Below are 24750 nucleotides of genomic sequence, written 5' to 3'. Positions count from 1 at the left end.
CTCAACTGGGTACAAGAGAGAAAGAGGTACGGTGGCAAAGCGTGGGTTTGCAAGAAGTACACTCCTAAAGGCCGTGGGAATTTTGAAGCGTGGGGCTGGCATGGTAGTGACCTGCCAGTGGGAACTTAGCGAGCTGGGTGGAGACTGGAGCTCTGAGTCAGGGGGTCACTACGAGATGAGAATAGGCTTGCCATGGCCACCAGTGCCTGGCCGGCCGGCCAGCCAGGGCCTGCTGGCCATGTTGTAAATTTCGTTTTTTTGTTTTTTTTTTTAATATTTCACGCTACGAAACCCCACTGCTGTGATTCTGCTAAAGAAGCATAGCAGTTCAGTGACTCCTAATGACACATTTCTATACCGTAGCTCATATGCTCAGCCCTCATCAAGGAAGCTGCTTCTTACAGTAGATAGCAATTAGCAGAGACCCACAACTGGACCCTGTGCAGGGAGTGAGTTTGGAGCACTTAGCACTACATGGGAGGCCTTTACTGAGAGCCCTTCCCTCAAGACCCCTCTATGCAGAAGAGGAGGCAGAAAGATAGTAAGGGCCAGAGGTGATGATTCCAAAGAAACTGTTTTCTAGACACAATAGAACTGTTGTGTATACATATAGAACAATAGAACTGTTTATACATATGAACTCAAAGGGAAGGTCACAGCGCTCGCACACAAGGCCTGTGTAGGTTCAAACCAGACAACATCCCAACACTGAGACGGGAGAGTGGACACAAAGGCCTTCCTACCCCTAACCAAGAAGATATTCATAATTGGTACTTGCTGAGAAACAAAACCAGCTTCTTCAAATGGAGTGTCACTGGGTGTATCGACAACATAACTGGGCAGATCCTATGCCCAGGAGTAGTTTGCTAACACACACACACACACACACACACACAAATACTCCATGTCCTTTTGTGAATTATTTGTTGTTTTGTCATACTGGTCTTCTTTTTAGTTTGCTTTGATTTTAGCTTTTTATCCAGAGAGAAATTGGACATGGCGGTGGGGTAGATCTGGGAGGAGTTGGAGGAGAAAGAATAAAATTTTATTGGACAAAAACATTTTCTCAGACAAGATGCTTGGATTTTGTCTCTATTCCTGGCATGGAATTCCTAATACCCACAGAATGTAACAGCAATGCTTTATTCATAACGAGTGTGTTCATGTACAGAGTTCATGCTACTGAGCATGTAACTTTAGGATGAGGCTAGCCACCAGGTGCTTAGACCTCCAAGCCATCCCACTACTTCTGAAGAGTGAGCTGTGGGGAGCTTCCAGGCTGGGAGAGTGGGATGCTCTGAGGGCAGGGGCCTGCCTTCTCCTTTCCCCGTGCACCTCTTCCATTTGACTGATCCTGAGTCGTGTCCTTCACAAGAAAACAAACATGAAGAACATGCTCTGCAAGCAGACAGCCAACATGGACATGTATGTGCACACCCATGAAGAACCGTTAGTGGAAGAAACAAGGAAGTCATGACTTTGCATAAAACACCTTTATTTTAGTGGCCAGATCCCAGTGAATAATGTCAATCTTTGCTTGATTCTGTTAGGATGTGTTGTTACATATACTCTTTAAGAAAGCAGGAGTGCATCACCAAAAGCTCTTTAACTTGGAGTGTGTAGAGTAAGATAAAACGGTTTGTTCTTTGATAAAATCTTTAAAATATAAAAAAGAAAGAAAGAAACCCCGTAGCAGTTTCAAAACTAACAGACGTCACCCTGGAGTATTTACAGTAAGATGCCTTTTTAATGAGAGAATACTCCACTCGAGGCTCTTTCTCACACCACTGAGGGTTTCTACTCCCTTCCCTGCCCGGTAGTGACAGTCCCTCCCTCCCCCTCCTCACTCGATACAGCTTCCACTCTGTCATTTGTCTCTGAATCATTTCGATACTCCTTACCTCCACTCAGAAACAACCAGTAAATCTATTCAGTGGACACTTACTGAGTATTTACTATGTGCTAGACACTGTGCTGGGAGTGGAGCTTTAGATATAACAGCATTTGAACCCCTCCTTGGGAAGCTACACTTTGGGTTGAATTTACAAAATAGAGTTTTTCACATTACATTCCAGGGTATCCGAGGCCCCTATGAATTTGGAGAGTTTTTTTGAAACAGTGCACTTGGTTGGGGGAGGGGGTGCTTGTGCACTTGGCACTCTGTTGTTAGCACAGGGATCTAGGATGGCCTTGAACCCTGCACCTATGGGCTCACCTCTGAACGTTTAGCAGTATTGCAGCTGTTTACGTCAATGGGGTTTCAGGGATGGCAATGTTTTTAAATTGCTTCCATAATTTCCAAATTTGAAAAGTCCCTAGTCCTCAAACTATAAAATTTGGGCAACACATGGATATGAAAGCCTCCCCTGGGTTGGATTTGCAGCAAGAGTGCTAACCTGTCTTTCCTCAGAGCCCACAGCGCCCTCATACCTCTCACCCCCAGAGATTTCTTTTGTGCTTCTTCGAGAATCTTTTTTTCTTCTTCAAATATAAATTACACCTGCAGGTATACCCCTTTCATACTTGAAACCAAAACAAGGTTCTTGCCTTTGGTCCACACCTTTGTCCGCAGGCCTACAGAGACCCGTGGAAATGGTACTTAAAAAAGAAAACACAAGCCACGAACTATAAAACGAACTGTGCATGACACAGTGTGGAAGCAAAAACCAAGCCACGCCCTCTCGGCTGTACCTCCTGCCATAGCGACAACAGACCGTGCCAGCGAACATCCACATTTGGAGAGATCTTCCTCAGGCAGAGTGTTCTTTCCCGGGCACTCTCTGTTGCATGCTTCTCTCTCTGGATCCACAAAGCCGACTGCTGAACAGTGACGAGGACAGACTGGTGGGAGAGCTCTGTCCACCTCTCAGGGACTCAGTCACAGCTTTAGTGCGGTGTGTATCTAGTCAGATGCTGCTTGGTTTTCCGCTCAGCAGTATTGGTACCAGATCCACAACTTCTGCCCATGCTCGTCATCTCAAGCCCTGCGGACCCAAAGGTGACTTGACTCTTGCTTTTCATTCGGCTGGCCTTACTCTGCTGGAGGAAGATGCCAGCTTGGAAACGTGAAGAGGATGAGAAGCGCAAGGCCTGTTGGGAGGGCGGGGGCGGGGAGGTGATCATGCACAAGCTTCTGGCTCTGTCGTGCATGTTTTCAGTGCGACAGTGTGTATTTCCGTACATGAGGTCTTGTGCTTGTTCAAGAAAGAAATAACCTGCCCTGAAAAGCTCTCTTGTCAGATGTGGCCATAAGTATGTGTCCGTGTGTGTGAAGAGCATCGTGAGGTGATGTGTCAAGTCCCGTGAGTGTGTCCTCCTGGCCCCTCCCCTGTTGCCACACCCACCACTCCCCCAAGGACAGGCTGATGGGTTACACCTGGTCGGTCTGATATTCAGAAGCTTCTGACAGGCTTTCTGAGAAGCTCAGGAAGTTCTCTTGGTACTCGGAACACACGATCTCATAGCGGTAGTGCCGGAACTCCACAGCCAGGGTGCCAAAGTACGCCAGGAAGCACATGACCAGGCCCCACTGGACCCTGGCTGCATACATATGGATATCTTGGGCCATGAGGATGAAATCTGGGGTGCAGGAGTCAAGGAAGGCCATCGGACACAACTACATTAGTCTCCCCATCAAGCTAACAGCGAAGTGACAGGGCTAGCTGAAAGCTGATATTTGCCTGTGTTATTAGATTATGTTGAGCTGTGTGCCGTTCTGGGAATGCTTCTCCATGTGTTCACAGATAATCTCCTGTAACACTCACAGTGAGCCTACCATCACTGAGAGTCAAGAAACAGAGGCTGAGTGGGCAGCTTGCTGGAAGTCACACTCTGTACACAGGCATGAATTGGTGGGTTTACACAAATTCCTTGGCCATGCACGACTAAACTCCACACCTGCCTGGTTAAATGAGAGAGTAGCAAAAGGACGACTACCCTGCCGAACATTCCAGATACCAGCTACCACCACACAGCTGCGTCTGTTCCATGGTGCTCACACCACGACGACTCTGCTCTTTTAGGCACATTAAACCGAGTGAGCACACGAAGAGAAGCAATTGAGAAGCGGAGGCAGGAGGAACCAGAGCTCTCTGCTCACTCGCTTACATAATGGGTTTGAGGTCATCCTGGGCTAATGAAAACCTGTCTCAAAACGCACACACACTGTGTGTATGTTTGTGTGTGTATGAAATGCCATAATGGAGACTTTTTTTTTTTTGTTTTTTTTTTTTTTGTTTTTGTTTTTTGAGACAGGGTTTCTCTGTATAGTCCTGGCTGTCCTGGAACTCACTCTGTAGACCAGGCTGGCCTCGAACTCAGAAATCCGCCTGCCTCTGCCTCCCGAGTGCTGGGATTAAAGGCGTGCGCCACCACTGCCCGGCTGGAGACTTTTTTTTAAATTTTAAAATTAAATTTATTCATTTCATTTTACATGTGAATGTTTTGTGTGCAAATATATATGCATATCATGTGCATGCCTGGTCAGAAGAGGGCGTTGGGTTCTCAGGAACTGGAATTATGAATGGTTGTGAGCCACCATGTGCATTCTGGGAACTGAACCCAGGTCCTCTGCAAGAGCAACCTGTATTCTTAACCACTGAGCCACTTAACCATTTAACCTGGGCCTTAGCATTTAATACCCACATGGTGGCTCAAAACCATCCATAATTCTAGTCCCGGGGATGACTCCTTCTTCCTACATCCAAGGACACCAGGTACAAAGGTGGTACACATACATACCAGTAGGCACACATGCAGGCAAAACAGTCATACTTGTAAAAATAAATAATGTTAAAGTTAAAAAAAACTTCTGAAAAACAAAATAATCTAAAAAGACCAATGAAATATCAGATGACAGTCCTTTCCCTAAATGTGTATATACCCATATTAAAGAAATATATATGTGTACTACATAAAGTGGGTAGTGTATGACCTACCCACACATATGACCATGGATATAGAAGTAAGGGAGCTGAGGAAAAAGCAAAGGCTCATAGCATGTTTTAGTGAAGTAAGAACAGTCCGAGAACCAAAAACATTTATTCAGAAAAATTAGATATGTCCCCTGGGTTTATCTGAGGACTTTTACCTGTGCTTTGTCTTTAATACACAGACCTAACATCTTCAGGGACTTCCAGAGACTATAAGAGCAGGTGAAACTACTTCAGCAATGTTTACTCTCTTGACTGAGCCTGGATCCAGGAAACCCAGACTCTAAGCAACTGTACTCACTGGCTTTGTGTCAACCTGACACGAGCTAGAGTCATCACAGAGGAAGGAGCCTCAGTTGAGGAAATGCCTCCGTGAGACACAGCTGTAGGGAAGTGTCTCAAGTAGTGATCAAGGGCCAAGCTGACCGTGGACTTGTGGTCCTGGGTTCTATAAGAAAGCAGGCTGAGCAAGCCAGGGAAAGCAAGCCAGTAGGCTCCTCTCTGTGGCCTCTGCACCAGCTCCTGCCTCCAGGATCCCGCCCTGTGTGAGTTCCCATCCTGACTTCCTTCAGTGATGAAGAGCAATGTGGAAGTGTAAGCCAAATAAAACCTCCCCTCCTCAACTTGCTTCTTGGTCATGGTGTTTCCTTGCAGCAATAGAAACTCTGACTTAGGCAGCAGCACTTTCAAGTGTTCAGATGCAATTCAATCAGAACCATTAGCTGAGGGCAGGAAATGTCACCAGGGCTGGGTTAACTCGGGGAAATGGCAGCTTTGATTTCTTTGATCATATTGTATCAGGTAGCTACAATCTGTGCGATCCTGGACAAATTAGCCTACCTCTGAATCTCAATCTCTAATTGAAAGGATCAATACATTTCACACGCTTAGAATGACGCCTAGACAGGGTAAGCGGTCAGCAAACACTGAGGATTACTGACTGCAGTGTGTAAGTGCTAGCTGTGCGTGACCACTTAGGAATCCCTCTTCTGAGGAGACCCTGTCTGAGTAAATACTGGTTACTACAGGGTGTAGATGACGCTCGAGCCATTCTAATCAGTTTACTAAGAATAAAGGCTGATTTGTTTCATCTGCTCTGTGCTCAGTGTAACTGATGGGGTGGGGGTTTGAATGATAAATGCCAACCACAGACTCCATATTTGTAGTTGAAAACTCCATCCCCAGCTGGTGGTTCTGTTTGTGAAAATTACAGAACTGTTAGAGAGCGGAGCCTTGCTGGCGGAAGTATGTTACAGAGTACAGGCTTTGAAGCTTTATAAAGCTTTGCCCTACTTCCTCATCTTGTTTCCTGTGTATGGGTGAAAAAGTGAACAACCAGCTTCCTGCTCTAACCAGTGTGCTTTCCAGTCATGATGGACTCAAACACTGGATCTGTAAGCTTAAACAGACTATTTGTCTTCTAAGTTCCTTTTGGTCAGGGCATTTTATCACAGCAACAGAAGAGTGACCAACACAGACAGGAACTGGTGACTTCTATTGGACCAGGGCTATGTGATAGCTTGCCTGGCTCTCTGGGACTTGTCTGGGGTCTGAGGGAGTAAGGCATGCTCTGACTTTCCCCTCCTTTGCTTGTTGAGGACAGGGTGCGGCTGGAGCCTGAACCATTCCTCCCTAGTTTACTGGCCACAGAGTGCGGACGGGGTCTGAGCTGATTTTCCCTCACCTCTTCTTTGTCTCTTCTCCCTTGGTTCAGAGTCTGAGGGGAGAAAGAAATGCGTAACAGGAAAACCACACACATAGGCCATCCAGTTCCTGAATTTGTTTTCCAGAAAAATGTATATCCTGAGATATATAAACATCTGTCTCCTGTAATTTGTTTTAAGGATAATCAATAACCTAACTCTACCAAGACTTAAAGTCACAGATACATTTTTTAAGATGGAAAAAAAAACCCACAACACTTTTTTGGATTTCTGTACTGTGGTTTTCATAAACGGAAGATGTGGCTCACGGCAGAGTACATGACACCTTTCCCATAGCCAAAATAATCTTTAGAGAGCAGCGCCTGCTTTGGCCGAAGTTACCCGTCTCTCTTTGGCTCTTTGGTATAACAATCTGGTCTGATAGTTTTTGTTTTTTTTTTTTTACTTTTATTTTTTTTTTTTATTTATTTTTTTTTTTTTTAAATTTTTTTTTTAAAGATTTATTTATTTATTATATATGAATACACTGTAGATGTTTTTCAGACACACCAGAAGAGGGCATCAGATCTCATTACAGATGGTTGTGAACCACCATGTGGTTGCTGGGATTTGAACTCAGGACCTCTGGAAGTGCAGTCAGTGCTCTTAACCACTGAGCCATCTCTCCAGCCCTTACTTTTATTTTTGAGACAGGGTCTGATGTGGTCCAGTGTGACCTTGAACTCACTATGTAGGCTGATCTAAAACTTCCAATTTATTGATTTATTTAAAGACACTTTTATTTTTGTGTATGATTGCTCTGTCTGCATGTATGTATATGTACCCATAGTGTGCCCAGTATCTGAGGAGTCCAGAAGAGGGCACAGCTGGCCTTCTATCTGGAATTACAGCCAGCTGTGAGCCACCGTTTGGTGTGGGACTCAAACCTCAGTCCTCTGCAAGAGCAGCCAGTGCTCTTGACCACCCAGCCGTCTCTGTAGCCCCTGGCTAGACATTTTTAAAGGTAGAGCGCAAAGCAATAGGTTCATTTTGACTCTTTGACCTGGTGGTTTTTCTACACACCGGGAAGAGCAATGGTTTTCTGCACATAAAGCTTACCTGTGCCCTACTGTCCCTGACAAAGAGCCTCAAAGGATACACAGGACTACACAGAGAGTGATGACGGCTGACAAGACGACTCTTGGAATTCCAGCTTTCCGCCCCTCATTCTTGATATTGACCTTGAGTGTCAATGCGGCCTGGATCCAGCAGGTCAGTGTGCCAAACCCAAAGGTCAAGGATGTCCCCACGTTATGGATTTCTTCATCATTTGTGAGCTAGGAGACAGAGAAGGCATGGGGAGGCTCATTGGAGACACTCAGACTATGAGTAACCATGGGGGCAGAGATGGGGAAAGATTTTCGGGAGTGGGGCTACAGAGATTAGAAAGGTTCGGCTTCCTGGTCTCTCCAGCCTCTCTGTGTTGATTCTCAAGTGGTTAAAATCTACAGAGAGGGAGCAAAGAAATCGTTTTTCCCCAAACTTAAAAACATTTGTTTAGAAAACCCTTCAGGAGGCAGGGATCTATTTCCTGAATTTATTTTCCAGAAAAAGCTTTTAAGGAAAGGAAATTAAAAAGCAGGAGAATTACATAAAAAGGCGAAAGTCAAGTTCCTGTGGGCACACATCCCAGATTCTGCTTTTCAAGCTGAAAGAGAATGAGGGTCGGGATGTGGATGCCTGCTTACTGAGAAACGCAGGTTCTGGCATGGGAAGATTTGATTGGCACACAGTGGTACCCTTGGGACAACCAGCTTGTCTGTATAACACAAGCCTACTCAATGTTAGTGGGAATTCTCTGGGTTTTGTTTTCCTATAGTAATAAAGAAAACTTTAAGCTCTGAGTGTTAGCCAAATCTACAGGCCATTAAAGAACAATCGTGTCTGAAGATCCATACTCAAAGCTTCTGCAGTCTGAGACTCCCCTGGGTCTGTTGGCTGTTAGAGATGTAAAACCTCTCCAAATCATTACACAGCCATTTCACAGAAGGTGCCTATCACTAAAAACTCCTTATAAAATTATGTGCATTTTAACCCTACCTATAGGAAAATGAAATCTGCTCAAGAGACAGCTTTTAAACCATGGTGAAATATTATTTTAAACTTGACACTGTCCTCAGCTCTTTTGCTATCTGACAATGTTGCTGTAAGTGTGCACTAAATTAATAATACTTTTCTCTTATGATCTTTCTATTGTTTTTGGTTATAGATCTCCTCCCCCACTCTTTGTTAGGAAGCCACTTCCCCCTTCATAATGCAAAAGGTATATTTTCAAAACTTACTTGAAGTAATGTGTTTTCAAGCTAAATTCACTTCTAGGAAATTAATTTTTCATGTTGAGTCTAACCAATTTCATTTATTACTCCTATTTTACCTGATTTTTTAAAAAAATAGGTAATACAGTCATATATGGTTCAAACTTTCTCAAGTTTATAAAAAAGAGGCAGCAATGGGAACATTTTTTTTTTGTTTTTCCCAGAAGCTATTTTTAATGTCTATGCTAAATAAATAACATCTAAACACATAATAACACTATCAGATATTTAAGTAAAATGTACAGAGGTACATTAACAATTCAAATTCTAAAATCAACCGTCTTCATAGGAAAAAAAATACCTTGATTAAAATTTTCAAGTTTAATATACCTCCCTAAAAATTTCATTGACATATTGGACAAAATATGATCCAAATACCTTTAAAAAATGAAGTATGGCTTACAATTCATCAGTTACCTCAACATCATAATGTATAAAGCACCTTGGTCATCATTCTGCTTCATTCACTGTCTTTATTTCAAAATTCAAGTGAAACCACAAGCAACACTGACCAAATCTCTGTCCACAACAAAGGTAAGTGTTGTATCCCACTAAGGCCAAGTAACTTCTCAGTTTTGGGTCAAGACAACAAACATGAATAATTCAGACCGAAGCCTTGTAGGGCTTCCTCATCCCTTTTCGTATCAGAAGTTTCTAGTGGACAGTGTTCCTGATGTGAAGGAATAACAAGCGGCAAGAGCACAACTTCCTGTATTCTTCTGATCAAGCATGCAGGATAAAACTCATCATGTCCCTTTTTATATAAATAAATCTAGCCAACAATATCTTCTAAAGTTATTATAGCCTGCTTCAGGAAATCACAATAAAGTTAAGTTTAAATGCTCCAGTAATAAAGAAAAACAAAGTAGCCTTATGTGCAAGTATGAAAGTCCAAATTGCTCAAGCAGTGGGACCACTTCAGAAAGAACCTGCTAACAAGCATTCCGAGTTACACACTAGCACACAAGCATCCTGCAACCGCCCCCCTACCCCATATCTACACACAAGTACTCAAGCATTCTGCAACCTGACCCAGCAATTGCTAATTTTATTTACACTGAGATGAGCACTGCATTTGACAGTTACAAGTCTACAGGCTTACTGGTTGGTAGCAGTTGAGTCTTTCCAATAGGATTTTTAGGAGAACTTTTGTACCAGACCCTTTGTTTTTTCCTAAGAACTTTGGGAACATTTTTTTATCCCATATGCTAAATGGTTGATTATCTGTTCCCTAAATACTCCCAGCAGATAATCCAGCAAGAGTGTTCTTCACATTGGGTGTCATCATTAATAGCTTTAAATTTTGTCCTTCTCCAAGACAACTCATTTCTGGGATTCTTCTAGGACTTCAGAATGAAATATGAACTTCAGTATTCATCAAAGCTCAAAGGTCTGGGGGTGGGTATTAACTTAAAGCTACGCCTTTGTAGCACACTCAGACAAGATGGAAGGCTGTCACTAAGATCTCAGCAGCCATCTCAACAGAGATGCTCTTGGCAGCTTGTTATCCTGGGCCATACACTCTAAGAGTGCAGCTTTCTGGTTATCCAGCTTGATAGGGAATAGGACTGTTCAACAACACACCAGGCAGAAAATATTGATTTGCTGGGTGCCAAGGTGAGGAGTAAATGATCCTGGCTTAATGAATCAGCTAGAGTAAGGGTGAAAACTAGAAAGAGCTGCAGCAAATCCACTAGTGTGTTTTGGTAAGAACAAAGACAAGCGCCTCTCTTATCTGGAGTTTACTCAATAGGTCAGGGAAGAGGACAGGATATATATACCTTGTTTGCTCACAGTGGAGGGAATGTGGAACAAAGGGAGGCAGGGAAATTAGCCAACTACAGAGACAATGAAGCCATTCAGGAGACGAGGAAATTACTCTTCCGGGTATGTGCACAAGGCTTCTGAGTTCTAGGAGGGTGAGTCAGGGTTAGCACATCTTTGTATGAATCAGGGATTCTGGAGAAATTCTTGACTTTCCATCCTGACTTTCATATAAACTTGTTATCGAGAAATGCAAGCTTTCATCATATATACTGGTCAGTGTTAAGTTATCTAGAAAAGCTGGGATACAGTTTGTAATGAAGAAAAGGGTGAGCTGTCCTCTAAAGGAATCCTTGTAGGAGAAACCCAGCTGTTGTAAGCTACTTCCCAGCCACCATGGTATCTGTACCTGCAGTTAGCACTCACGTGTTTGATGGGAACAGACATGGACACCTGGGATAGAGGATACAACCCAAGAGTCTACTTGTGTCTGGAGTTCATGCAGAATAATATGGGCCATGCAGTGACTATACCTCAGGCTGCAACAATCTAGACGATCTTACCAGCATGAGAGGGAGGCAGAAATGCCAAAGGAAGTACCTGGAAATTACCGAGTAAGGTCATCCCAAAGGATGCCAGACACAGCGCCACCAGACCACTGATATTCAGCCATGGGTTTAAAACCTTTGGTTTCAGTTGGATGAAGCGCAGAACAGCTACCACGAGGGCTAGGGATAAAACAAATTATAAAATTAAACTATGTAAATCACAGGCCTAGACAAAGGCAGAAGTCTAAAACTGCAGCAAAAAAGTAAGACTCTTTAAAACCTTTTTTTCCGAGACAAGGTCTTGCTATGCAGTCCAGGCTGGCCTGGAACTCAGGATGTAGCCCAGGCTCAAACCCAGGATTCTCCTCTGTTAGCTTTCTGAACGCTGGGATTACTAACATGGGCCACCGTGTCTTGGTCTCACAGGATGTCTTAAATCTCACCACAGACAAATTTTCTTTATTATTTCTTTATCTTTGAGATTATAGAATGTCATTTTCTCCTTCCCTTTCCTCCCTCCAAACCCTTACCTACTTGCTGTCTTACAAACTCATGGCTTCTTTTTTTCATTAATTGTTATTAGACACATATATGTATGCATATGTATATATAACTATCCCTAAATACATAAATACAATCTGCTATGTTTGTGTAAAGCTACTTGTCAATATGCTTTCAGGATTGACTATCTGATATTGGATAACCAACTGGTGTACACTTCCCTGGGGAAGACTATTTTGTCTACTCTCGGCATTCCTTAGCTGCCTCTAGTTCTTGACAGTTTTTCAAAGGACCTTTTCATTCAGTGCTTAGACTCTTTAGATGCTTTATGATTCTGAACTTTTGGGGAACCAGAGGAGACCTGAAGCAGCACTGTGTGTGTTTCCCTCCAGTAATGCAGGGACGACAGCCTCGCTCATAGGGTTGTTTTCAGAGCTTTCAAAAGCAAGGTCAGCGAAGCTCAGACCGAGTTGGGAGAGTACTGGAGAGGCATGGCCAAACCAAAAAGACAGGGACAAAGGACATGTCGGAATTCGCTGGTAAGTCACCTTTGGCTTATAGCAGTGATAGAACAGAAAGAGCAGAAGACACGGGAAAGAGGACAAGGTTACCACATCAGAACAAACTAAATTCACTGAAAACTAATTCGCTTAAATGATTTTAATCACTCATTTTAAAAAGGACACTTTTATCTATCTGTCTACCTATCTGTCTATCTATCTATATCTATCTATCTATCTATCTATCTATCTATCTATCTATCTATCTATCTTTACATCCCAACCACAGTTTCCCCTTCTCCCAGTCCCTCCCCTAACCTCCCTCCCTCCCATCTCCTCACTCCTCCTCCGTTTCTCTACAGTAAAGTGCAGGCCTCCCATGGATATCAAGCAGCTCTGGCATATCAACAAGACCCACTTCTAATAGAGGCCTTGAGAACAGTCTGCACTCAAGCCACCAACCTAAAAATCACCTTTTATTACTGCTTATTCAGAGATAGTTCCATGTCTGTGTGTGTGTATACATATGTGTGTGTGTAAAGTTAGTCTAGAAATGAAGAAAGATAACTGGTAATTAAACTATATCCACATATAAGGGAATGTAGTAACAACTTTCTATGACTATTTTGATATTATATTTCATCAGAGAAGACAAAATTACCCTATTTATTTAGCAATTCAACTGGAAATTATTTACTAAATGTTTAGCCTTGACTCCAGCTCCTTGCCTCTCCAGCCATTGACAGAGAGAAGCCATCTATCCACATGTCTGCATTTCCCGAGTTGCTAGGTTTCACTGTGTTGACCTGTGTTATCCAGAACTCATTTGTAACTCTGAGAACCTCTGACCAGCAGTGGGAATAAAGCTTGATTCATATCTGGCACATGTTTCATCTAAGGCCTATGACTGATCAGAGAATAACCAAGCTGACAACAGTTCTACAACCAATATCCCTGGAGGTATACCAGAAGTCTGTTAGTTGCAAGGAGGATTATACTAGAAGTCTATTCATTACGAAAGCATGACACTGTGTTCGTTGTTAGGATGGGACCAGGAGGAAGAAGGCAGGAGAGGGCTAATTAGACAGAACTGACAAAGCATCCTAGAACCCATAGGAACACTTGCTAATTAACATTGTATGGTGTCAGGGCAGAAGAACGAAACACAGACATAGCACAGTTGATCTCTTCTGAAGACAACTAGTGAAAAACCTTTTCCTGGGAACTCTCTGCTGGGTATTTAACTTTGTGGATATATTGTGCTAGAACTTTGACTTGCACTCTCAACACAGATGCAGTATGGCTTCTCACACTGACCACCTGACAGTGTCTTTCTCTCTGCCCAGCACAGGGGACTTGGACCACTTTAGGCATTATGATCAAAAGTAGCTTCTGGGAAATACAGCAATTTCAAAGGCATTTTCATATTGCATACATGGACTGCTCTCATGACAGCTACTTTCTGACCAGTAGATACACTTTACAACTTAGAAAATAATTATTTTATGTGTTTTGCCTGCATGTGTGTGTATCACACATATACAGTACCTGCAGGGCTCAGAAAAGGGGGTGTCAGGTACCCTTGGGATTGGATAGTTGTGAGCCACTATGTGGATACTGGGAATTGAACCCTAGTCTTCAAAAAGAGCAGCCAGTGCTCCTAACAGCTGAGCCATCCCTCTAGCCTCTAATAGGTTAATAAATATACTTTTAAGTTTTATTTAAAATTATTGACTTGGGGCCAGTGAGATGGCTTGTGAAGATGCTTGCCACCTAGCCTGAGAACCTGAGGTCAATCCCCAGGTCATACCTGGTAGGAGAGTGCTAACTTCTGAAAGTTGTCATCTGATCTCCACACACATGAGATGTGCATAAGCCACCTCCCCCACCCCCAAACGAGACGTAATAAAAGAAATTTATATTTGTATTAACAGTTTTAAAAAGAGGACTTTTAAACCTACCTCTCTGCTATTTTGGGCCTACATAAGTTGTTGTTGTTGTTGTATGGGAGTCCCCTATCTGATTTCCTCTCTATTTTAAAAGACCACAAATAGAAACATAGCTGACTTTTAAAAATTAAATGTTTAAAGACTGATTGAGTTGGAGTTTTCAAGTCGGGAGCTCAGAATAACGTCTCCCCATCACAGGCCTCAGCGGGCACTCGGCCGACTTCTATTTTGTTAATTTTACTGTTTGTACATCAGTAGTTCCTATTTCTGGCTGTGGGAAGCAGGGCAGCCGGGATGCTTAGGCTGAAGGAGGGAGGCAGGCGGCTCTGTTAGGTGACTGAAGTCATTTAGCTATTAGCTTTACCCTCACATCCTGCCCAGGGCAGGGTAATTGCTCTTTTTAACACATTTGTCTTGGGTCCTTTCCCCGAGTGGAGAGGAAAGCGTACATTTAGGACAAAGAATGCAGCTAATTCTGTGAAGAGAATAACTGAGCATTTAATCTTTGATTAGTCTGTCAAAAAGATAAAAGATCTTTGCTAACTAATTTTAATAAGTGCCACATGGACTCTCTTCCAGACTATAAATTACAGCCTATGTGGCTGTCAAAAGGCTTATAAGCAGCGAAGGCTTTTTTTAAAGGCAGCGGGAGAGCTTAAAGTGATAGCCCGAGGGGGCGGGGCCGGGGGCGGCCCGAGGTGGAAGAAAGCAGCCTCCATATACAACAATAATCTTAAAAAAAAAAAAAAAAGAAAGAGAAAAAAGAAGATTCTTTTCCGCTCTCAGTTGATAAAAAAGTGACTGCAGCTTTGCCCTCACTGAACACTCATCTCAATCAGTTTTGTGTCTACCAGATGGCATCAAGCATGATGGACAGTGATAAAGGCTGAACCCTGGCCGGTGTGACACTTTCCAGCAAAAGCTAGTAAAAACTTGTTCCTCGGCTGAGCAGAGAGAGCCGGAGAATGAGGGGATGATGCACGTCACCTGGAAGACGGTGCCCTTGAACCCAGGGGACGTCCGCTGTGACAGCCTTCGCGTGAGGGAAGGCTCCTGTGTGCTGTGAGGAGATGAGGCACAGCCAGGAAAGCACTCAGCCCTGGGTCTGGAGCAGAAATCATGGCTGCTGGGCCCTCGGGACGCTCAGTGCTGAGGCTGGGCAGCCTGTAAGCCTATGCGCTGGGATCCAGTGATGGCAGAGGGCTCTGTGGGAGGCCCCAGCCCTGCAGTTCAAGTTCACTCTTGGGGCTTTATGCTCTGTTAACTGCAAGCATTTGATAGTAGTCACTCAGGCTATGGTATGAATGGGTTTGCTGGGTTATTTATTTATTTACTTGTTTAGTTTTAGAGAGGGGCTCTCTGTGTAGCCTAGGCTGGCCAGGAACTCACTATATAGACCAGGCTGACCTCGAATTCAATAGCAATCTGCTTCTGCCTTCAGGGTTTAAAGACACATGCCACCATGCCTGGCTTGGGTGTTTTTAGAAGAGCAGGTGACATTCAACAAGAACATAGCTGATCCCACTGTCCCCAGAGGACTGGAAGGGTCGTGTAACTACTTGCAGAACCTGGCAGACAGGATGTTAAAGGAGGGTCCTGGGCCCCAGAGAAATGGTAATTTTTCTGCAATCTACGTTTTAACAGGGCAGCCTGACATGTATATGGGCACACAGGAGGGTGTCGTGCTAGGGTCAGTGGTAAGGGAGATATTTATCCCAGAGCCAAGGAGAAAATAAATAAGCCATCCTCTTCAAAGGAACCGTGTGGCACCTATTATATTCTCAGCAAGATTTTATGACACGTGAAATATATCATCTCTCGCAGCAAAAGAAATAAAGTTCGGAGTATATGGAAGAGATGAGCACTGTAAAGGGAGAAGGGCTGAGAGGGGGGCAGGGGAATGCAAAAGGATTTACGAGTGGGGGCGGGGTGGGGAGAGGGAGGAGGGGAAAGGCCCGTAAAACAAAAAGCTGCCCTCAGCATACTGAAGTGACAGGACAGCACGTTATCAGCCAGGTCTCCCGTGTTTTGATGTGGATTTAGGAGGACTTAAAGCAGGGATGTAGTAGAACCTGTGAAGCGTGGTTCCTGCTCCTCTTACCTAGGAAGGCAGCCATGTTCATTACTTGACTGAACACACAGCTCGCAGGAGGATCATCACCTGCAAAACTGGAAGAAGGCAAAGCCTTAGGGCCCGGCTGTCTAAGTCTGTAACTTGGTGGGTCTGACAGGTCAGGCAGAGTCAGAGTTACCTGATGTACGGAGCGTGCTTCACACCTGATTTCCTAGATGACAAAGCACAGAGGCACAGATTAAGACAACATCAATGGCAACTGGGGGACAGTGAGTGAATTCTCTAGAGGAAATCTTTACCTTGCAGCTGAATTTAATGGCAAAATTTTGTCATCTTCCACGGCTATAAAGTACCTAGCAAGAGAGAATGACTAGTTTATAAAACAAAACAAAAAACAAACCCCTAAGAATCACTCGTCATTTTACTTGGGTTAAATATCTAATTTGTCCTGTCACACCTACTGTTTTCTAACTATGAAAACACTTTTGTAGCTAGGCATGTTTGCACACATACTACTATATTTCCAATATTTGGGATATGGAGTCAGTAAGATCAGGAACTCAAGATCATCTTCAGCTACTTAGGGAGTGCAAGACCAGCCTGGGCTCCATGAGATTCTCTCTCAAAAAACCAACCAACCAACCAACCAACCAACCAACCGACTGACCAACCAACCAACCAACCAACCAACCAACCAACCAATCAACCAATCAACCAACTAGAAAACAAAAAGATCTTTGATTACATTTCTTTTTCTTTTTTAAAGCTTTTATTTATTTTGCATATATGGCAAGTATACTGTAGCTGTCTTCAGACACACCAGAAGAGGGCAATGGGTCCCATTTCAGATGGTTGTGAGCCACCATGTGGTTGCTGGGAATTGAACTCAGGACCTTTGGAAGAGCAGTCAGTGCTCTTAACCGCTGAGCCATCTCTCCAGCCCCCTACATTGATTTTTCTTTTGGGACAGGATCTCACCATGGCACTGGCTGTTCTGGAATTTGTTCTGTAGCTCAGGCTGGCCTAAGACTTATGATCCCCCTCTTTCAGCCTTCCAAGTGCTGGGATTACAGGTGTGCACCACCACAACCATGTCAGTTACCGTTGCTTACCCATAGATCACTGGTGCTTTAAAGCTAAATGCTGGGGTTAATGGTTCACTGATTATCATGGTTTGGAGAGATGGCTCAACAGTTAAGAGCACGAGCTGTTCCAGAGAACCTGAGTTCAGTTCTCAGCACAGGTGTCAGGTAGCTCATAACTTCTGTGACTCCAGCTCCAGGGGCATCTGATGCCTCCAGCCTTCATAGCCACCTACACTCACATGTGCATACCACAAAGAGACATATACATGATCTTAAATAACTCCTTACAAGAGTTAATTTTGAAGAGATTCCAGACTAGCAGTGATACTTATAATCTGAAAACTTGGTGATGTGGCTAAAACTTACAGCTTTAATATAATATCTCAGGAATATATGACCTCTATTCTTACTTTTCTGTTTGTTTGGTTTGGTTTTCCCACTCCTGGTAATCAAGCCTGTGGTGGAACTGTCTGAGAAGGAGTAGTAGGTGTGGTCTTGTTGAGGGTGGTATTGCTGTGGGGTGGGCTTTAAGGTTCAAAGACTTCCATCATTTCCAGTTAGCTCTCTCTGTTTCCTGCCTGCAGATCAGGACGTGAGCTCTCAGCTTTTCTAGCCACCTTGTCTTTGCTCTGCAATCACGGACTCTAACTCTCTGGAACTGGAAACCCCAAAGCAAGTGCTTTCTTTTTTATAAGTTGTCTTGGCCACGGGGGTTTACCACAGCAATGGAATAGAAGCTAAGACAGAGCCCATGGTCTTGTATGTGCTAGGGAAGTGCTCTCCCATTGACTACAGCCCCAGGCCAGTGACATTATTCTTCATGCGTTTTCTTTCTTTTTTTTTTTTTGGGGTTTTTTTTTTTGGTTTTTTTTTTTTTTTGAGACAGGGTTTCTCTGTGTAGCCCTGGCTGTTATGGAACTCACTCTGTAGACCAGGCTAGCCTCGAACTCTCGAACTCCGTAATCCGCCTGCCTCTGCCTCCCAAGTGCTGGGATTAAAGGCGTGCACCACCACCGCCCGGCCTCTTCATGCGTTTTCTTAAGACAAATATTGACCAAATCATCAACTAAGGGAACTTTTTCTATGGTAAGCCAGGTCTTCTGGTACAGGGATAGCTATTTTATAAATAGATCATATCTTGTCATAACTAGATTGCAATTGGAGTGCACAGCACATCTGTGTAAAATGAGAAAAATCTTGCAAATATTAACTCATATAACCAGTTTTCAAGATTCATCAATGTGGTACAAGCCAATCATCCCAGGACAGGCTCCATACCAGGCTTTAGAGTAAGACTCTGTGTAAACAAAAAAGTTTACAAGAAGTTCAGATGGCTGTGTGTGGTGGTACATGCTGTAATTTCAGCACGCAGGAAGAATGTTGCAAGTTTAAGGCCAGCCTAGTCTATACAAGACCTGTCTTGAAGGGGGTAGGAAGTTAAGGGAGGGGGAGAGAGACAGAAAGAGAGAGAGAGAGGGAGAGGGGAAGAAAGAGAGAGAGAAAAGAAGGCAAAGTCTTCTTTATTACTTATTTTTGCATAGTTTATTATCCAATTCTGTTATTGATAATAAAAGATGATAAAAGTGAAGACTTTAGTAAGGTTGAATTAGTATGTATGTGTATATGTATCAATATATACTTCCTTAAAAAACTTATCATTTACTATATATAATGTTACTTATAAATACATTTATATAAATATGTCATAGTACCAAAACTTGGATTTTCTCTGTTTACACTTGAATCCTTAAATCATTAACTAAAGTATACTCACACTATCCATAAGCCAGCTGAAGTAAACAAAGTAAATACAAGAGGTAGAAACATCCACACGCTGCATTTCTTCCCATCCATGCCTGTACCACTGAAATCAAATGAACAGGTATTAATAACATAAGCAAAAATCCACCTAACCTTCTCAAGATGGAGAGTCCAACCAGGAAGGGAAAAAACCCACGTGTTTTATAAAATCATGATTCAACTCTGCTACTACTACCCATCTTACTAGGAGATTCCAGGATTAAGACAGGCGATCATTGCTTGGAACTAGCTTAGAGATTCCAGATCTTACCTGTGAGCCAGTGGGAGGTTTTTCTTTCTTTTCTTTTTTTTCTTTTTTTTTTTTTTTTAAGATTTATTTATTTATTTTACATATGGGAATATACTGCTACTCTCTTCAGACACACCAGAAGAGGATATCTGATCCCATTACAGATGGTTGTGAGCCACCATGTGGTTGCTGGGAATTGAACTCAGGACCTCTGGAAGAGCAGTCGTACTCTTAACCACTGAGCCATTTCTCCAGCTCCCGGGAGGTTTTTCATGAAAATGTATAGCTTTATATACTCAGAGATTTATTTAAGAAGGGATAAAGAACTCTGTAATCTGGAATATGGAAGGGTTGGGCACCAACAGTGTAGTCCAGAGTACTTTTACAGCCACTATTAATATTAACGGCCTGATGGATCGTATGTGTGCTTAAGTCTATAGGAGAGTTAAATACAAGTCGCCACTAAATAAACTAGCAACTGCCGGCCGGGGAGGACAGATGCTTTGCAAATCTGAGCTCTCTTTGTGGCTGTTGTTGAGCAGTTCTAGTAGATTCTCAAGATGAATCAGTACTCTGCAGACAATGTGTTCTACTAGCTCCAGCAGGCACACTGGCAAAATCACGGGCATTGGGTACTGGGGAACATCTTAGCTTCATTTCCTGCTGCCGTGATAAGATATCAAGGCTCGTTTTAGCTGACAGTTCCAGGTTACTGTTCATCGTTATGGAGAAGGATGGCAGCAAGAGCCAGAGAGAACTGGCCACACCGCCTTACAGTCGAGAGCGGAGAGTAGTGAGTTTACACACGCAGGCTAGTGCTCAGCTTGCTCTCCCTTTCCTTCAGTCCAGGTCCCAGTTTATGAAACGGCTCTGGTTGCATTCAGGGTGGGTCTCCCTTCCTCAACTGACCCAACTAAGAAAATCTCACAGGCATACTCATAGGCCAGCATATCTCACAGCCATGCTCACAGGCCAGCACAATCCAGACAATTCTCCATCGATACTCCTGCCACAGGTGATTCTGAATTGTGTCTACTTGACAATAAAACACCAGCTGTCACCACATATTTTTTAAAAGACAGTCTAGTGTGGGTCTCCACTCAATCATGGATCATCAGCTAGTAAGGTCAGAGAGGTCAGTGGGAGAAAAGACAACTAACAGGGCTGGGGTGTGTGTGGGGGGGTCGGGGGTCGGGCGCTTGGAAGCCCAGTGAGTACGTATGGTGAATAACCACATGGGGCCAGCTATCGGGAGGCAGATCAACTTTACTTAGGGTGATTCAGGCTTATAAAGTTTTGGGGGAACGAGGGTAGGGACATCCAAGGTGGGCAAAGATCATTGGCTGAGGGATTAGTGCATCAAATGCCTCATTAGCATGGGGAAGCATTATCTCAGGTGCTAGCTGAACATGTTTTATCAGAAATTGATCCTGTAATCAAACTAAGGTTATGTGACATTCCTTAGGTACAGACATGTGTGGGGGTTTAGAATTCCCCAGACATTGTCAGAGAAGAAGCCCCACTAATGAAGAGTCTCCCATATTGCACCAAACCCAGAGGCTACTGGGTCATGGTGAACTTCAACCTTAATTAGCACAATTTTCCCATAGTGCAGGTCTTTATTTTGGGAAACCTAGAAGGGGAAGTATCTGGTAAGAACCAGAGCCTCTATTCCTTACAAACTAGGATAGTTACAGGGCTGAAGCAGGGGGGTAAAATCTTCCTTTTTGACTCAGGATTGGCTGTTGCTAGGGTGAAAACGGAATGCTGGGTAGTTAACTAAAAGAATTCCACTGAGCGGCAGTCGCGCCTGTCTTTAATCCCAGCATTCAGGAGTCAGAGGCAGGTGGATCTCTGTGAGTTTGAGGCCAACCTGGACTACAGAGTGAGTTCTAGGACAGCCATGGCTACAGAGAAACCCTGTCTCAAAAGACAAAAGTCCAGGTGACCTGACCAAAGAATATCTCTTATGGATGGTCAATATCAAGGGTCTTCAAGGGTGGGATGAGTGAGGAATTGAGGCTTCTGTTCTGGAATGCTGATTACTGTGGTTTATGGGAACTGCTACTATTGAACCAAAATATAAGAACTTTTCACAATGAAGTTGGCCATGGCTAACATTCCGGACTTTGACTTCTAGAGATGGGTGGAGAAGGTGCAGTCCTTGCTTATGTAGCTATTTCCTGCTGGATGATGTTGACATCCTCATCAGGGGGATCCTGGAGCAGTCTCTGGTACTGAAGGACAAGGATGCTCTGAAGGAAGGGTTTGTCAGTGGTCTCCAAACCTGCTATGTAGCTACCTTACACCCATTTCAGAGGGAGAAAATGTCATGAAAGATGTCATCTTTGATGGCTTCCAAGCCTGCCAATGATTATCTAGCCCCCTAACATTCTCCCCTCAAGAGAGACCTAAAGACCCTAAAATCATTTAAGACCCTAAAATCATTTAGAAGACGGACACAGAATCAATCTGGGTGATTGTACATGACACTGGAGATGTAGAAAGAGCTCATGATCTCCACTCTAAATGGACTTTCTGGAGGATGATCAGGGGGATGAGATTGAGCGAGATCATTGCAGGACCATCTGAGTGTGAACAAACTATAAAGAGTAGATAAAAATGAGACAGTAGCTGAGAGTTCAAGGTTTAGGGTTTGACAGCATCAGTGCTAAGATCATAATAGATTTATTCCAAGTTTACTATGAAGACCTTTTACCACTGGATGGGGATGCTGACGTGACCTTAGTCTGAGTTTGTAGAGCAAAGGAAACAGAAACGAAATTATCAGGACTATAAAAAGAGCAACGTGCTCACTGCTGAGAAAAGGTGAGAGCCCTTACTGGAGTCTAGCCAAGCAGGCTGTGTTTCTCACATCACTGTCAGTGAGCATCAGGCATGGGCTGCTTTATTCTTTGTCTTATCATCATCAATAATCTTACTTTTGGTGATACTTTCTTGATCTGTGTTTAAGACCATGCAGGAGGCCAAAATGAATCATTTTATTCTTTTATTAAGGCTAGTTGAAGGTCTAGCCCTCAGGAGTTCTTAGGAGGAGCTCCTGGCTCCTTGGGCCTTTCTGTTACCCGTTTCTTTGCTGTGATGATTAGTCAGAGCACTGGTTGGCAATGGCTTCATTTGGAGGAAAATGTCCCTCTGTGGTGACCTCCTCCTTTGTAGGATGGACACTGGGTAGACTCTACCTGGTCTGGACTCTACCATGGCCTCTCCAAACAAAAGAAGAATCACCAGGCATCGAGGTCATTCTGAGAGATGTCTCATAGTCCCTGAGACATAGTTCACTTTGGAGGACAAGGGGCAACTTGTCTGTTTTTGTCTCTCTTTCTACATTAGGATAGCTTCCAAGTACATATATTAAATAATGAGAAGTCAGTTACTCCGGCCTGATACATTTAGTTAGTGCATACCATTTAAAGCTTAGGCACAGCTTAAATACTTCTAAATAAAGTTTGCTTAGCTGCCTGGCTCTCATCTTCCACATGTCTTACACAACTTAATCGGAGCTTTTGGGACTCACTTGGGCTTCCCAGTTTCCTTCCCATTCCAGAAACTGTCATCTTAATCTCCCATCACAAATCCATCTTTACTAAAAGCATTTCAGGCCTTACAGCTTTCTAACATTTTTTCCTACTTGCTGATTCCCTTTTATTTTTTTTCTTAATACCTTAAAGTAAGCTTATCATCATGTTAAAAGAGAACTGAATCCAAACTACACACATAGCATCATCTAATTAAGTTAATATTACCTGTATACATACTGTCACACTATGAGACTTTGTAAGTTCCCAGGCAAAATCCCACAGAACACAGGACAATCAAAAACCTTTTTATGTTTTTCATAGACCAAAGAAAGATCAACCATTGCCATGCTTTGGGTTCTGAATGAGCCCAAGCAGCAGAGATGCAAGAAGCAGATATTGTGATGGTAGAGTCATCCACTGGGGGTGCTTAGGCAAAGAAGCTTCCTTAGCCTTACCCTCTACAGGCCTTTTATGTTATGTAAATGCAGAACCCTTTTAGTTGTTCTCAAAGGCACAATGCTTTCACTTTGAGCTGTTTTGTTCTATTTTCAACCTGTTACAGAGTCAAGGAGCATCATGACCCAGGGCAGAGGAGTTTGAAGGAAGCTTTGATATAAATCGTCTTGAGTCTGAAGTGAGAGGGTCAAATCCTAGCTCTAGTGCCTGTTCCTCGGTGAGCTGAGCTTAAAACAGCACAGACAATTTACCAAGACAATACAAAAGATATTTGCTTCTCTTCATAGCTGGAGATAGTGGGATGGCTACTTTCTGAAGGACCAGGTGTTAGTATAAGTCTGAACCCGGTGACGTCATATTCAGGGGCCTGCAACTCCTATGTTGTTGGGACAACCACTCCCAGAATTCACCTACCTGACTCACCTACACCTGGGAAATTACACACGTCATCACCCACTTAAATAGTTGGGACCACCCCAACCTCTCTCTCTCTTCGTCTTCTCTTCACTCGCCATCTTCCCGTTCCTCTCTCCCACTCCCTTCCCCAAATAAACCCCTTCCCTTGGAACCGGATCGGATCGGCTTTGGTGTTGTCTGTCCAAACTGCGCTCGAATCCTAACACCAGGGAAGGTAGAGGAGGAAGGCAGTAGTGTGGGCTGAGCAGAAGAAGTTTAGAGTCCAGATGTCAGCTGGCTTCTCCATTCTTCTGTAGAAGCCAGAGTCGGGAATGACAGCCATGGCCAATTTCATTGTGAAAAGTTTTATATTTTGATTGAATACTAGCACTTTCTAGAAACCACAATAATTAGCATCCCAGAACTAATGCCAGGATTTCTGCCCAACCCACTCCTGCAGACCCCGGATAAAAGAAATGGTTACTGATCATCTGATGTTCTGTTGTTCACTGCTCACTATCTGTTTACTACTAACAACAGCCAATCTCAGCACATGTGCACACAGACACTGACACACACACACACAGACACACACAAACACACACAAATGCAGACACACACAGACAAACTCACAGACTCACACAGAGATGCAGACACACAAGCACAGACACACACAAACACAGACACACACACACAAACAGATACACACTCAGACACATGCAAACACTCTCACACAGACACACACACATAGACACACACAAACACAGATACAAACAGACACACATAGATACACACACACAGATACACACACAGAGAAACACACAAATGCAGACACACAGACACACACAAACAGATACATATACACACATACAGATACACACTCAGGCACACATACAAATACTCTCACACAGACACACACACACATAGACACACACA

At 43.5% G+C, this 24750-nt stretch overlaps 1 protein-coding gene across 2 annotated transcripts in view; it reads right to left on the bottom strand.

Annotated features, from left to right (window-relative positions):
- Positions 1–3094: 3094 nt before the first annotated feature.
- The window catches only part of Tmem150c (transmembrane protein 150C), a 72786-nt gene continuing 51130 nt past the window's right edge, over positions 3095–24750 (bottom strand). For both annotated transcript variants that reach the window (XM_028773714.1, XM_028773713.1), the window contains exons 2-8: positions 19145–19234; positions 16585–16638; positions 16464–16496; positions 16313–16380; positions 11314–11441; positions 7734–7911; positions 3095–3579 (exon numbers count right to left, since the gene is read on the bottom strand). In XM_028773714.1, coding sequence (XP_028629547.1) covers positions 3371–3579; positions 7734–7911; positions 11314–11441; positions 16313–16380; positions 16464–16496; positions 16585–16638; positions 19145–19224 — 750 coding nt within the window. In that variant the 5' untranslated portion in view covers positions 19225–19234 and the 3' untranslated portion in view covers positions 3095–3370. The remainder of the gene's footprint in view (positions 3580–7733; positions 7912–11313; positions 11442–16312; positions 16381–16463; positions 16497–16584; positions 16639–19144; positions 19235–24750) is intronic.

Source organism: Grammomys surdaster, unplaced genomic scaffold (genome assembly GCF_004785775.1).
Source record: "Grammomys surdaster isolate TR1022 unplaced genomic scaffold, NIH_TR_1.0 233, whole genome shotgun sequence".
NCBI classification, from domain to species: domain Eukaryota; kingdom Metazoa; phylum Chordata; class Mammalia; order Rodentia; family Muridae; genus Grammomys; species Grammomys surdaster.
The sequence above is the reverse complement of the archived record's forward strand: the minus strand, read 5'-3'. Positions and strand labels throughout refer to the sequence as shown.